This window comes from Enhydra lutris, unplaced genomic scaffold (assembly GCF_002288905.1).
Source record: "Enhydra lutris kenyoni isolate GAN:26980312 unplaced genomic scaffold, ASM228890v2 scaffoldscaffold13, whole genome shotgun sequence".
Lineage (NCBI taxonomy): Eukaryota > Metazoa > Chordata > Mammalia > Carnivora > Mustelidae > Enhydra > Enhydra lutris.
Window position 1 is genome coordinate 37,608,414 of NW_019154097.1, and position 15,739 is coordinate 37,624,152.

The 15,739-nt window shown below is 53.5% G+C and overlaps 1 protein-coding gene across 1 annotated transcript in view; it reads right to left on the reverse strand.

Moving 5' to 3' along the window:
• Positions 1–15,078, reverse strand: part of LOC111145471 (progestagen associated endometrial protein) — a 35,386-nt gene extending 20,308 nt beyond the window's left edge. The window contains exons 1-5 of the mRNA XM_022500366.1: positions 14,983–15,078; positions 14,455–14,594; positions 14,049–14,122; positions 13,048–13,158; positions 12,457–12,561 (exon numbers count right to left, since the gene is read on the reverse strand). Of these exons, the coding sequence (XP_022356074.1) occupies positions 12,457–12,561; positions 13,048–13,158; positions 14,049–14,122; positions 14,455–14,594; positions 14,983–15,078 (526 nt within the window). The remainder of the gene's footprint in view (positions 1–12,456; positions 12,562–13,047; positions 13,159–14,048; positions 14,123–14,454; positions 14,595–14,982) is intronic.
• Positions 15,079–15,739: the final 661 nt, after the last annotated feature.

A 15,739-nucleotide genomic window follows, 5' to 3' on the forward strand; every position in this document is an offset into this window, starting at 1 on the left:
CCCCCCGGGCACGCGGTTCCCCGAATCCCCCGGGGCTCATCCCCAGACCCCCAGGGCTTCAGGGCTTCCTCCCCCAGGACAGTAGGAGGCCTTTTCCCTCTCAGTGGGAACAGGAAGGTCCCTGTGTGCCCGGGGCCTGGACAGTTCCTGGCAGCCCCAGAGGGGAGGCTCCGGGCCGGGTGGGTGCGGGCTGGTGCCAGCGACAGGAACACTTCCTGGATCACGAACTTGGGCAACAGTAGGTCAGAATCAGCACCGAGGACAGCTGTGCCCTGGAGGGTGGGAGAGCCCCATGCCAGCCCCAGGGTCTGTGGACGACGTGCCTGTGGGTGGCCATCTGTCTTGCACAAGGGGCACAGTTTGTCACCCTCCCGGTCCCTTCCCGCGGTCACCCAGTTCACACAGCTGTCCTGAGCATGCCTGCCTGGGGCTGGACGTGGCTATGCAGTCTGCTGTGCCCCATGGGGACCCCTCCTTGCTCCTGCACGGCCGCCTGGGCCCACAGGTCATCGTCTCGGGGCAAAGGCTGGCTCTCAGATGTTTCGCATGCAGTGTCCAGAGGACTCCAGCGGGACGCCCACAGCCCTCGCGCTCCTGCCCAGAGCCACCCTTAGCAGGTTCGAGATGCCCCAAAGCACTGGAACCAGCTTCCTTCCCTTGCTCGCAGGTCTGCAGGGGCAGGGCGGCAGCAGCGGCGGGAAGGCAGAGAGCAGGCCCCTGGGCCCAGGCGGACGAGCACATGGCTGGCAAGCTGACTGGCTCCAGAGAGGGAGGCAGATGTGGGGACACAGTGGGCGGGAAGGGGAACCAGGGGACCCGGGACTTAGCAGTGGGCCTGTCAATCAGGAACCCAAACTGTTAAAAACACAGGCCTTTGGGGCGCCTGGGTGGCTCAGTGGGTTAAAGCCTCTGCCTTCGGCTCAGGTCATGATCCCAGGGTCCTGGGATCGAGCCCCGCATCGGGCTCTCTGCTCAGCGGGGAGCCTGCTTCCTTCTCCCTCTCTGCCTGCCTGTCTACCTGTGATCTCTGTCAGATAAATAAATAAAATCTTAAAAACAAAACAAAACACAGGCCTTTATTTTGGGGTCTCGGATGGCAACTCAGGGAGCACAGGCTCCGGGGGGACCAGAAGGGAGAGCAAGGAGTGTTGATGAGAGCGAGGGAAGGAGTAATTACATGATTCAGGGAAGAAAAGAAGAGAAAAACCCCCGCTGGTGTGGGGCTGACTGGCGAGGACCCCTTCTGGTTGGTTTCCTCCTGATGACTTCATCGGGGCTCACGAACTCTGCGTTGGTCAACTTGCTGTCCTCTATGACCCGCCTGCCGGTTGCTCTGGTGACATTTTATGAGCCCCTGGTTACAAAGCTGTTTCTGCCTCCGGCCCAGTTCGGGAGCTCGTCAGCCAGAAGGGACAACGAGGGTCCTCACGTCCAGGAGTGTTAGACAGTCCCATAGGCCCAGGTGCTGGGGATGCCGGGGACCCCGACGAGGGGACGGAGGCTTGGGGAGGTGAGGTGTGACAGTCCCGGCAGAGAATGGTGACCGGGGCCTAGGTGGATGTAGGCATTTGCAGACCTTATGTCTTGCTCTGAGAATTCCATGAATTTCTTTCTCTCTTTTCTTTTTTTCCCCCCAAAGATTTTATTTATTTATTTGACAGAGAGAGTAGTACGAGTAGGCAGAGCAGCAGAGAGGGAGAAGCAGCCTCCCCACCGAGCAGGGAGCCCGATGTGGGGCTCGATCCCAGGACCCCGAGATCATGACGGGAGCCGAAGGCAGACGTTTCACTGGCCCTCCAGGTGCCCCGAATTCCATGGATTTCTAAAAGTCACAAATTTTTGACAAGAATGTGGTTTTCCATTACCCCCATGCATTGCCCTTGCCAAGTGAAAACACAGAAAAGGAGGGATTCCTTCCACACTCTGTTCAAATACATGAGGCCAGTGGGGGAAACGGCGTCTCCGAGGGACACAGGCCGCGACAGAACCCACACCATACTCTCTGTCCCGCCTCACAGAGCAGGCGGGACGATGGCCGCTCTGCCTGCGGGGGAGCTTGCCTGGCACTGCTGGGTACCCCCTGCAGTGGACCCCACACCTCTAGGGCCTCCTCTGCGGGAGACCTCACACTTCTGGGGACCCCCCCGTGGCAGACCCCACACGGGTGCGAGGGGGGAGCTCTGGATAGTGTCCACCTGGGGCTCCGAGCTGCCGTGATGGGCGTGAGGCAGCCGATGCTGTCCAGCTGAGCAAACTGGTCCCAGGTGGCCACCCCCAGGCTCGCGCCTCTGCGGGGACGCAGGACGAGAGTGGCCCCTCGTGCCCAGCACAGATGGGAGGCTCAGCCTGCTCTCAGGAGGCCGGCTTTCTCCCGCTCCCCACTCCGCCGGTCTCCCGTTTGTCCCCAGCTCTGGGCCAGCCTGGAGTGGGGCCCGCTTCCCTCCTGCCCGCCTTTCACGATGGCCACAGGAGCTCGCCGGGCAGTGGTGCCGGCCCGTCATCAACGGAGCGTTCTGTGTATCTGTCTTGGAGCCTGTTCCACAGCCTCCCCACAAAGGGAGACCGCTGTCACAAGGGGCGAAACGTTCCCTAGAACAACAAAGAACGTGACCCGCCCCCTCCTGTCCGCCCACCCTCCCCCTCGCTGGCTCTCTCTGCCCCAGGCTGCTCGGCCCAGGGTCTGGGTGGCGATGGCGCCCTGCCCCCCATCCTCTCCGCCACGCAGTCTGGTTTCGGCCCCGCAGTTGCACAGGTGGTCTCCGGTGTCGTCCCCTGGTGGCCTCTCCACCAGGGCGGCCTGCTGACCAGTCCTGGCTCCTGTGGGGACACAGCTCCCGACCCTGGGGTCCCTTGCCACTGGGGCTGTTTTCCTTCTCTGGCTCCCTTCACTCCCCATGCCCAGAGTGCTCGCCCTTCGTGCTCAGCTGCTGGGGGGTCTCACCCGCTCCCAAGCGTCTGGGCTGCTTGACCTCTAGCTTTCATCTTGGTTGTGAGTCTCCTGAATCCTAGGTCAGCACCCTAGTGGGCACCCGTGCCCGGACATCCCCCAGCTCCCACCAGAGCACCTCTGACCCGGCTCCTTTCCCAGAGACCTGACTCTCCCCCACGTCTCCGCGGGGGGCCTGGGAGTCATACCCGAATTTTCCATCCTCCTCCACCTGACCTTCGCGTCTCACCTGTAAATTGTCCCCGTCCTCTGTTCTGCTCTCAGGGCCAGTTCCCTGCCCTCGTCTCGCTCCAAGCACCACGGAGGGAAAACCCTTGCGTACCGGTGGACCGTGTTGCTGATCCTGAAACACCGACGAGCAGAGGTGGGCGCCCCCTGTGCTGGGAAGCGTTCTGGGCCGAACGCACAACAGGATCACAGGACGGTGTGTATCTGGCCTTCCTTCAAGACCTGAGGGCAGAACTTCTGGGTTTGGGGACTGAGAAGGTCTGTTTACTGGCTGCCTCTCTCCACCTCTGATTCGGATTCAAGCAGGTTAAATCTTCCCCAGCAGGGCTCACAGTCTGTGGGGTTGTCTGGGGATCTCCGGCTCCCGAGACTTATAGATGTTGACTCCCTAGCCCCCCATCTAGGGCCTACACTCCTGCATTCCTTGCCTCACCTTTGAATTTTGCCCCAAGCCCATACCTGCAGCTCGGGAGCCCACCCTGGTACCCCCACCCCCATGCCTCTGAGCACAGCAGAGTGACAACCTTCCCGCCGAATGCCTTTCCGCCGCACGCCAGCTGCCAAACCCACCCTCCCTGTGCAAGGCAAGGCTTGGGGACCGCTTTCTGAGAAGGGAATTCCTGAAGATCCCACGTATTGGGGGCCCATACCGTCACGGCTGGGCTTCCCTGCAGCACGCTCGCCGCCTTGCACGCACCCCATAGGCGGGTGGAGATTTACACCCTACTGAACAGGAGCCTTGACAGATGCCCTGTGATCCTTCCGGAACATAGACCAGGGGAAGCCTGGGAGAGGCTGCTCTGAGAGCATTTCCCACTTGCCCCACACCTTCCTAGGAGGCTGCCACAGGAGAGTTCTTCTCCTGCTGAGTTCCGATGCAGTCTGAGATTTCTGCCTCCCAGGGAAAAGCTACTCAGCTTTGTCGGGAAGGGGCTTCTCAACAACAGGACGCCCCACCACCGTGGTTGCATCGCCATATCGAGATCCTTCTGGACCTGCTGTCATCCCGTAAGACAGGGGACATGGGGGTTGGCACCCTTGCTTATCTTGCTCTTGCTGTCAATGTGCATAATACGGTTTCTGAACCTAAGAAGGGCTCGTTGCTTCTTACCAGCTGTACCTGCCGGCCTTGCTTGGCACAGGCATCCGCGACAGCACCAGTAATGCCATCTGATCCATGTTTGTGTAGCAGCAACAGCTGGTTTTGCATTTTGAAAGTTACCCATATTCCACGTAGTAAATCTCTGCAGACCTTATCTCAGAGTTGACTGTCCAAGGGGCTCTACTGAGGCAGTGTTGAGATAGCAAAGACTGTAAAAACAGGGCACACAGAACCACAAATGGTGTTTGAGAAAAGGAATAAGGGATGGTGGATGATGGATAGATAGATGGATGGATGGATGAATGGCTTCCTTAACTCATAGGCCATTTAATTTCTCATTCAAGCTCTGCAACTTTCCAAGGTGCTTTCATGTCCATTGTCACTTTTGACCCCTCCCAATCAGCTTCCTGTGCAGATGTCAAGAATGAGATAGAATGTGCCAAGTCCCTGACCTATACTCACAAAGTTAGTAACCAAGGCTGGCCTTGTGTCCAGGGCTGTTGAAGTCAGCCAGAAGCTGGTTCTGGAACAGAAAACGTCACATCCAGCTCCCAGGGCCCTCCTTGACCTGGTGTTGGGCCACCTTCCTGAACCCAGGGTGAGCCCAACACCTGCCAGACTCTGTAGGGTCCTGGGGCCCTTGCTCACAATGGATCTTTGTGTCTCACAGGCTCCATTCTTGGCTCCATCTGGGACTTCCCAATAACCTAAGTGACAGCTGGATCTGATAATTAACTGAGTGGGGCAGGAAAGAGGTGAACACCATTCAGTGTTAGGGCTGCAAGTGGTAATTAGGGTACTAAGGTTGTGCTGATAAATATTTACAAGGAAAATTTGGACTCAGAATCCTGAACTTGGCCCTGTTATTCCCCAGGCTTTCTCCACCTACCCAGAAACACCTGATCCAGAGGACAAACCAGGACAGACACTTGCGGACACTTCAACTCATGTTTTAGGATGATCAAAGTTGGGTTTTACCCTCTTTATGAGCTAGACCAGTCTATGGTTCTTTTTACCGCAAGAATATGGAGATTGCGGGGCAACATTTGAATGAAAGAGAAAATTGCAGATTATTTAGAAAAAGAAAATGAACACATAGCGCCTCAGATTCTGAGAGACCCAAGTAAAGCGGTTCTCAGGAAAATCTGGTGTCCTAAAGATAATTTTAATAAATAAAAAGAATGAAAATGAGTTAATTAGCGATACCACTCAAATGTTGGGGGGGGAACAACATAACCATAAGAAAGGATAAGGAAAAAACTGCAAATATAAAAGCAGAAATTACTGAATCAGAAAATAGAAAAATGGTATATTTGGTCAAGTGATGGTTCTTGAGAAATACCAGTAAAATACGAAAACTTCAGTGCCCTAATCAAGGATAAAGGGAAAAAGAGAGTATACATCAAGTAATAAATGCTATTGGGAAAATAACCATAAAAGGAGAAGAAAGTAAAGAACCATTAGGAGGGAAATGTTTACTTTACCTTATGGAATAAATAAAAAGTTGGATAAATATAGGGAGTTTCTAGAAAAATATGTTACCCATCCTGACAGTGAGAGAGCTATAGAGTATTAATTGACTAATTTCCTAGAAAAAAACTAGAAAAAGGAAAAATAAGTTATTAAGGAGGTATTTCCCCCCGAAATACCAGTTTCAAAAAGTCTTTTACAGGGAAAATCTAACACACCTTTAAGGGACAGTTAATTTGAAGGCTAAAAACATAAGGAAACTTTCCAAATCATTTTTATGAATTTCAGACTTTGTTTCCAAAACCTGTCAAGAAATGTACAGATTGATCTCAGTTTTGAATATCAATATAAAATTATTAAAATATTATCAAATAGAGCACAGTAATGCTTTCAGAGGGTAATACATAGGAGCTTAATTTCCGGATTGTGAGCATAATTCGTATTAGTAAACTTATTGATGAAATTCATCATAGTAATAGATCACAAGAGAAAAATTGTGTGATCATTTCTGGTGATACTACCAAGGCTCTGATAAAATTCAAAATTATTTTTAATAATAAATTTAACAAAAATTATACAAACTCTATGTGAATAAGAATTATACTCTTAAGGGCCCAACAGAGGACACAAACAAAGGGAATGCATGTCACAATTGTGGAACATTTCATAAAGATGTCAGCTCTCCCCCAAGTCAACCCGTAAATGTAATGCAAGTCCATAAAAATATCAGCCATATTTTTCACCAGACCATTTGATCCTAAAGTATATTTGAAGATTTAAATAAGTAAGAATAATTAACAAAATTCTGTTAAAGAAGACTAATAGGGATGAATTATCCACACTAGATGTTAAGATAAAATAATTAAAACATTGGGGTTCTGGACCACACCAAAGCAAAAAGCTTCTGCACAGTGAACAAAACCATCAACAAAATAAAAAGGCAGCCTACTGAGTGGGAGAAGATATTTGCAAATGATAGACCTGGTAAGGAGTTGATATCCCAAATGAACTTAACAATTCAACAGCAAAACAAAACAAAACAAAACCCATTAAAAAATGGGCAGAGGTCCCACATAGACACTTTGCCAAAGAAGACATCCAGATGGCCAACAGGTAAAAGAAAAGATGTTCAACATCCCTCATCATCAGGGAAATGAAAATCAAAAGCACAACGAGACATCACTTCACCCCTGTGAGATTGGCTAAAAGCAAAAGCACAGGAAATAACAAGTGTTGGTGAGGATGCAGAGAGAAAGGAGCCCTCATGCACTGTTGGTGGGAATGCAAACTGGTGCAGCCACTGTGGAAAACAGTATGGAGTAATTAAAAATAGAAAGGTCATATGATCCAGTAGTTCCACTGCTTGGTATTTACTCAAAGAAAATGAAAATACTAATCCAAAAAGATATACGCATCCCTGTTTGTTTCAGCATTGTTTACAATAGCCAAGATACGGATGCAGCCCAAGTGGCATTGATAGATGAATGGATAAAGAAGATGTGATATAGATCATGGAATATTACTCAGCCATGAAAAAGAATGAGCTCTTGCCATTTGCAACGACATGGGTGGATCTAGACGGTATTATGTTAAGTGACGTAAGTCAAGCAGAGAAAGACAAATACCATATGATTTCATTTATATGTGGAATCTAAAAAAAAACCAAACAAACAAAAAGCAGAGACAGACCCATAAACACAGAAAACAAACTAATGGTTGCCAAAGGAGGCAGGATACGCAAGATAGGTGAAGGGGAGTGGGAGGTCCAGGCTTCCAGCTATGGAATGAGTAAGTCACAGGGATGACAGGTGCAGCCTGGGGAACATAGTGATATCGCAGTAGCGAGAATGGGGACATACGTTGAGCACACGAACATGTAGAGACCCCGAATCACTATGTTGTACACCTGAACCTAATGGAACATTGTGGGTCAACTGTGCTTCAAAGATAAAGCAAACAAAACCAAACCACTGGGGTTCCTACACACAGCCCAGTAGAATGGATGAAAAGCCTCTGAACAGACTCACACACACATGAGAATCAGGAATGTGGGGAAACTCAGTAGTTAATAAATGCTCTTGGGAGAATAGCGTGGACATTTGGAAAATACAGTTTGAGTCCTAACTCATGAATTAAAACAAACGAATTTCTGATGGAGCAAAAGATTGGACAATGAAAACAATGAAACAATGAAAATTCAGGAATTCAATGTGAGAATATAAGAGGCCTCTCTCAAGATGATCAAAACCCTGCAACAGTGGTCAGAAGCAACAAAAGAAAACACTGGTGAGTTTAACCACATAAAGGAAACACACTGAAATGACACCACAAGCCAAGTAAGAAGAGAAGTAATGAACTGAGGAAAATTATTTTTTAATTGATAGCACAAATAATATCTAATTCCCTTAATATATAAAGAGTTCCTACAAATCAATAAGCACCAAGAATTCAATAGACAAAGATACGACTTGATTCTTCTCAAAGTATTTTCAATTAACTAAAAATGAGAACAAAATATATTAAAATATGTGGATGCACACTTTGAAGGGAATTTGTGCCACTGATGCTTATATTAGGCCACATAAACATGCTCAGTTGAAAAATCTAAGCCTGCAGCTTAGGCAGCTAGGAGAACAACTTGAAACTAATGTAAGCAAGAGGAAAGAGATAATGTAATAGCAAAAACCGATGACATAGAAAACAGAAAACCTATAGAAAAGAATAAATCAAAACCAGTTTTGTGGGATGCCTGGGTGGCTCAGTTGGTTAAGCATCTGCCTTCAGCTCAGGCCATGATCCCAGGGTCCTGGGATGGAGCCCCAAATTGTTCCCTGCTGAACAGAGAGCCTGCTCCTCCCTCTCCCTCTGCCTGCTGCTCTATCTACTGTAGCTCTCTCTCTGTCATATAAATAAATAAAATCTTTTTTTAAAAAAGTTTTGAGCTTTGAAAAGATCAAGAAAATGGATAAACCTCTAGGCAGACAAAACTGGAAAACCCTGATTAGTGGACATGTATCACTATTAAGAATGAAGAATGCGACATCAGTACAGATCTTATGGAAACAAAAACTGTATTAGAGGTTGCTAAAACCAAAACTAAACTAACTAACTAAAAAGGGTGCCTGGGTGGCTCATTCGGTTAAGTGTCCATCTCTTGGTTTCGGCTCAGGTCATGATCTCAGGGTTGTGAGACTGAGCCCCAGTTTGAGATTCTCGGCCTCCCTCTCCCGCTGCCCCCTCCCCACTCGTGTGCTTGCGCTCTCTCTCTCTCTCCCTCTTCCTATTAAGGGAAAATTTGTATGACTTTATGGAAATAATTTTAATAACTTGGACAAAATGCATAAATTCCTGGAAAGATGCAAATTATCAAAGCCTATCACGGAAGCAATGGATAGCCCGATTCGACACAGATCTATTGCAGACCTTGATTTTGTGGATGAAAATCTCTCTCTCCCTTGCTAAGATCTCAAAGCGCAGTTGGCCTCACTGTTAAATTCTATCCACCATTTAAGAAAGCAGGAACACGAATCCTGTGGAAACTTCCAGAAATTGCAAGCTGAGAAGTGACTCCCCACTCATGCTGTGAGACACGCACTACTACAGGCTGCCTATGTGTAATTAATTAAATGAGACTTACTTCTTCTTTGAATCGAAACCCCACCTTCATTGTCCACCAAATTCCTACACAAATTTCTCATCACACTATTTTGCTTCCCTGATCTTTGGGTTTATTCCAATGACAACGTGAACTCTTCCCTGTCCCTTCTTGCGACTGCGCGTGGAAGAGGTTGGCACCACTAGCCCCAGCCCCCTCCCTCCTTGCCTGGGGACAGAGCCTCCTTCAAAGCCATTTCTCAAGTCCCATCTGTTTCGATTTGGACTCTGACTGATGAGAACACCAATATTGTCACCAACACGAATGTTACTACTAGGTTGACCTTAAGATTTCTTTCTCCCTGGAATACAGTCTGCAAAAGATTGAAGTGCGAGTAGGTGGGGCAGTGTCGCAGGGGCGCAGGCCCCACAGTGAACGGGGCGTGACCAGAGAGGGTGCGGCATCTGAGCGAGATCTCGACGAGATCTGCCCCATCTACGCCCCCTCATGTTGACGGCTTCGTGATGGCTGGATTGCTGTGGGGCGTCAAAGCCTGTCACTGGCAAAAATAAAAATAAAAATAAAAAAAATCGACACTTTCTTCTCTGAAATGGGCAATTTTGCAGAAGTTAGATTTCTTTGTTTCTGCGTGTTCATCGTTTTATGGCTTATTGCCTTTTAGTTTTTATTTTATTTTCATTTTTTAAGGTTTTATCTATTTATTTATTTGAGAGAGAGAGAGAGCACGAGAGAGAAAGCACGAGTGGGGGAGGGGCAGAAGGAGGGGGAGAAGCAGTCTTCCTGCTGAGCAGGGAGCCCGAGGTGGGATTTGATCTCAGGACCTTGGGGTCATGACCTGAGCCGAAGGCAAACGCTTCACTGAGCCCACCAGGCATCCCTCGGTTTTTTATTTTAGTTTACATCTAAAATATATAAGATTCAAACTGGCTCAAAACTTAAAGTCGCCTGAAAATCTGTGCCCGCGAGTTTCTGCGCCCGCGTCCCGGCTTCCTGCCCGTGTAGACCAGCTCGCGCAGGTCCGCTCATCCTTCCTGCCCGTCCTCCCGCGTCAGTTTAGAGAATTTAGAGGAAGGAGGCTGACCGACGTCACCACGTACAGAGAAGTCATTCTTCCTCCTTTATTCTCTGAACACGGTCTGTTGGAAACTCGTTTGAGATTCACTGAGATGCTCCCCTGCCAGAACGCAGGGGTGACTATGCCTCTCATGGGCTTTTGCGTGGCTGTCCTGGCGGGAAGGTGGGAGGTGGGCGGGTGTGTGCACTGTCGCCAGGCCGCTGTCCCCCACTGTGGCCCCCGATCGGGCAGGTAAAGCTCGCTGTGCTCCCTGGGAACAGTACCGGGTGCCGGCCTCCTGCAGGCACTTCCCGCACGGCCACGGGAATGAAGGGACCGCCTGAGACAGTGCAGGGGACCCTGTTCTCGTGGTGGCCTCGTTCTGCTGTGCTGGCTGTTGGGTGTAATGGTGTGTGAACGCATCGCCTGCCTCACAGACCCGGAGCTGCTCACTCCTGTTCGGAAAGGACCTGTCTACGCCTCCTGATGCTGGTGGCGGGGCTGGGGAGTGAGTGGCGCAGGGGCGGGGCCTCTGTGCCTGTGCGTCCGTCTGCCTTGGTAGGGGACCCATCGACTTTTTCTCTAGTCTTCTTGGGTTTGTTTGGGATGATGACATTTGCTGTGAAATCTTCCATTTGGGAGTTTTTAAGTCTCTTAGGTTACAGCCAAACAGCTGGATCCCTTACGATGCTTTTAATCACATCTCTCTCCGCCTGTGCTCACTAATCGTTCCGGAAATGTCGTGTCTGTGGTTTTTCCCAGCTGTTTTTGAGCTAAGCCCATCCAGCCCCACCCCTGCCCTCACCTTGCGGGTACAGGCACCTTATTTTCCTTATTTTAATGCTTCTTTTCTAACCTAAATTGATCGCAGATTCATTTATTTTAGTTTCCTTTTGCTAACTAATTTAAAGATTAAGGGCTTTGAGCTTTCCTCCTAGTTCGTTGATGCTGGTATTTCCTAGATATTTTACAAATTTTGCACAAGTGGATTCTCTTGTTTTGTGGATGAGAAACCAGAGGAAATTCCCCCAGGAGCTGATGTCGCCCGGAGCTCCCCGAGAACGCCAGCAGAGCCCCAGGCCCGTAACCCGCAGGCCCCCCAACAACACTTCACGGAAGGGAGATCTTGAGGCTTTATTTGGAACCCTCAGAGAGCAGGCTCCAGCCCGAGCACACGGACCCAGGAAGGAGGAAGGGGATGGGACCGGGTGGCCGGCTTCTTCGAAAGGACAAGGAAACTTCTGCCTTCTGGGGTGGGGTGGGGGGGCTGGTCTGGTTTCTCCTGTTGGGGAGGCGAGCAATGCGGTTTGCAGGTCACTAAGACAGACAAAGGCAGAGAGCATGCTGTTGGGGGGAGGGGACAGGGGTGGGGATGTCGTCTATCCTTAAGGATGCGGCCCCTGGCCCTCACATTCTCAGCTTTCTCTTCCACCCAGCCATTCCCAACTCCCTCCCCATCCTGCTTCTCCTCCACCTTCTTCAAACAATTGCATGGACCCCAAAAGAAAGCATGGGGTCCTGCAGTAGAGCACATGCTTGGACCCAAGTGTTTCTGGGACAGAGCCGGGCACTTGGCCAGCATGGCCAGCCTGGCCCCTGCGGTCTCCAGGAGGGACACCAGGTTCTAGCCATTCCCGTAGAGGGACCAGGGCCTAATGGAGGGGAGCTGGGGGTCCCCTGGGATGCCCCCCTCCCGTGCATGTGCCCAGGACGTGGGGGCAGGGCTGGTACTTTACCGCAGGAGGCAGTTCAGGCAGGAGCTCACCTAGATGCGGCACTGCTCTGTTGGTGGGGGAGGGGAGAGCCGTGGCGGGGGGGTCACAAGTCGCCAGGACAGCCCTGGGCCCAGTGGGGTGGGGCAGAGGGGGTGGGGGGGGAGGACCCCACCTCGAGGGCTCTGCACCTCCCACTCCCCCATCCTGGGTGGTCTGGGAAGCGGGGGGCCACCATGGGAGGCAGTGGGGCCCAGCGCTCACGGCTGTCCGATGGGTGAGCCCCACACGGGGGCGAGCAGGGACGTGGGGTGTGGAGGGGATCACCTTCCACCCATGTCGGGCTGAGGAAGAGCCGGATGTGCACGGGCAGGGTCTTGAGGGCTCTGTCGAATTTCTGCACGACCTCGTTGTCGACCTTCAGGGTCCTGGCTGTGGGGAGTGGTGGGTCAGCCCCCGGGCTCCAGGGTCCCTGTCCCCTCCCCTTCCTCCCGGGATGGTGTGTGGACAGGAGGAGAGGGCCCAGCCTCCTAGGCCAGGGTCTCACCAGCATAGCTGAGCCCCCAGAAAGTGCTTCATTCGGGCAAACCTGGAGTGTGTCTGCCTTATGCTATGGCTTCTCCTGGCTGGCATTTCATTGAGAGCATCACCGCCAACAAAAGCTTCTAATTAGTATTAATCTTTTGACCAAGCCAGTAACACTAAGCCCAGCCCCTTGACCCAGCAACCATCTTCCTGGCCCCTTTCGATTTCTGATGCAGTGAGTGGACTTGGCTATCCCTGGGGAAAAACGGACACCCCCAGGCCCGCCGGCCCATAGGGTGCTGCACGGTCCGATTTCTGGGTGCGCAAGGTGCCGGCAGGGGGTCCTCAGCCACCGTCCCACTCAGGGTGACCTCATGCATCGCCAGTGCCTACCCAGGTACTGGCACGTCAGTCTCAGCTGGGCGGCGCCCGTGTTCTCCATACAGAAGAACAGGTAGTTGTCGTAGTCCGTGTCGAGCACGAAGACCTCGTTCTCCTCCAGATCTGGGGGCGAAGAGAAGGGCCAAAGTGGAGATGGAGTCCTGTCCAGCAGGAGCACCCCTCCCGTGTGCTGGTGGGCACCCAGAGTTTCCCCCAGGCAGCACCAGGCATGGGCATGGCCAGAGGCAGCAGGAGAGGAAAGGGAGAGGAGCGGCGGAGCACAAAGCCCCCGCGGTGGGCGAGAGGCGGGCGTGTGGCGGGACCGGGTGGGGAGAGCAGAGGCTGCACACAGACCAGCCTTCCGGTGGGGCAGGGAGGAGCAGGAGGGCTCGGGGGCGGGGGGCATGACCAGCACGGGGAGGAGAGAGCCAGGGAGGAGGGGAGCAGAAGACCTAGGCCCTGGAGAGGCATGGGTTCTGGAGAGGAGAAGGAGGGTCAGGGTGGCCTGGAGCAACTCTTAAGTAGAGAAACAAGTAGAATTTGCTGGGGGAATCCCCACAAGACATTTCAGTGCCTCCTTTGTTTCTATTTTACCACTAAGTTCTCCATTTGTGTTTTTTATAATTCACCCCCCACCCCCCACGAACGTTGCAATCTGTGACAGAGAATGCAGAGAAGGAGGTGCTCTGCGTCCTGTCCCACCAACCCCGACGGCGCACTGCGTCCCCTCATCCAGCGGAGTCCAGGAGCTCGGCGGGAGCTGTGGGTCCCAGCCGTCCAGAGCGAGCGGGAGGCAGCCCTGCTCCGTGTGAGCCAGAAGACACTCCGAAGACAGTCGTTGGGGAGGAAACTCTCACGGCGGGGGCTGCACACCACACCCGAGAGGCTGGAGGCCGGAGGCCCAGAGCTTGGGCAGAGCAAGCCCCGTGTGAGAGCCGGGCACGCGCACGTGCCACCTCGCCCTCCCACCACCAGGACAGCCGCCTCCCAGGGACGGCTCTGGGGACGCTTACCGTTGACGCTGAACTTGGCTGCACGCTCAGTTTTCTCCGCAAAGACCTTCTTCTCAACACACCTGTCGTCTTCCCTGAAAGGTGGTGACAGCATTAGGGGGTGACCTGAACTTGTCCTTGCTATGGTCCCTCATAGCAGACAGGGCTCATGGCAGGACCAGCCCAGGCCCCCAGGGCCCCGGCCCCACGGCTGCCCAGCGGCCTCCACACGGGCCTCTCTGCCCACAGACCTGAGGCCACCCTGTGTGGTCGGCCTGCTGGTCCGGAGCCCAGGGTAGGGTCACGAGGGCACGGGGAACCACCCAGACGGAGCCGGCTCCCATCAGGACCCTGCCCTGCCCGCCCCCCTGCCTACCCCCCACCCTCCTCCCTGCTGGCCCCCAGCCCCGGGCGGGGGCACACCCACCGTTTGCGCAGAATGATTTCCAGATTGTTCTCGGGGGTGGGTCTCAGCTCCTGGACGTACACTCTCAGGGGGGCGGCCTCGGAGTCCAGGAGGGAGATGTCGCTGGCCGCCATGGCCATGGAGTGCCACATCCCAGCCACCTGGGGACGGGGCCTTGAGTGCCATAGGGGGCGGGAAGGGGCCCAGCCCCCCCAGGGCTCTCCCTCCCACCCCGGCAGAGGCCCAGTCTAACTGGGGCGGCCGTCAGTGAGCTCTGGAGGACCCTGGGCCGTCCACCAGACACTGGGCTACACGATTTCCACGCTGGAAATAACACCCCTGTGTTCTCCAGATGGGTCAGGATACACATCGGACAAGTTCTCTAGAACATTCTGGATCTTGGGAAACCAAGGGACAAGCTGCCCCGAAGACGGAGAGGCAGGTGGGGGTTTCCCGACCTCAAGGGTCCGGCTCGTGCTCGTGTCGCCCCTGAGTTCCCACTGCCCTGCCCGGCCTGCGGCTCACCCCCCGCCCCCGCCGTCCTCCCACCTTCTGTAGGTCCAGATTCTCCATGTTCTGGGGGATGACGATGGCCTGGAGGCCACACACAAGGGCCAGGCCCAGGGCGAGCTGGAGACACTTCATGGCTGTGGCTGTGACACGCTGAGCTCCCGGGAGTGAGGAAGGCCGGGCAGCGGGCTCGGGCCCTTATATGGGGGCTGGGGGCCTGCAAGCCAGCCCCGTCCAGGCCCCCCGGGCACGCGGTTCCCCGAATCCCCCGGGGCTCATCCCCAGGCCCCCAGGGCTTCCTCCCCCAGGACAGTAGGAGGCCTTTTCCCTCTCAGTGGGAACAGGAAGGTCCCTGTGTGCCCGGGGCCTGGACAGTTCCTGGCAGCCCCAGAGGGGAGGCTCCGGGGCCGGGTGGGTGCGGGCTGGCGCTGGCGGCAGGAACACTTCCTCTGAGGAAGCTGAACCTGCTTGTCTCCCCGCAGCCTCCCCTGTGCTCCCCGGCTCTGCGCAGGGACCCCTGCAGCACCCCACCGGGAAGCCAGGCTCATCAGGGGGCGCTCAAACGACCTTGGCGACTTCACCCAGGAATGACCTCTTAAAATGCCTTCTCTTGGGCATTCTCAGCAGTGTCTCTGGACGTTCGGACCACAGGGACTTTGTTAGTGGACAGCACGACTGCGACCGGCCTCCCTTTCCGGCTGCCACCCCTTCCCCCACTCAGCTGCAGGAAAGGGGATTCAAATGCAGACATGCTCCCGTTCACCTTCTCCGGGAACCAGAAGGGATGAACCTCGAG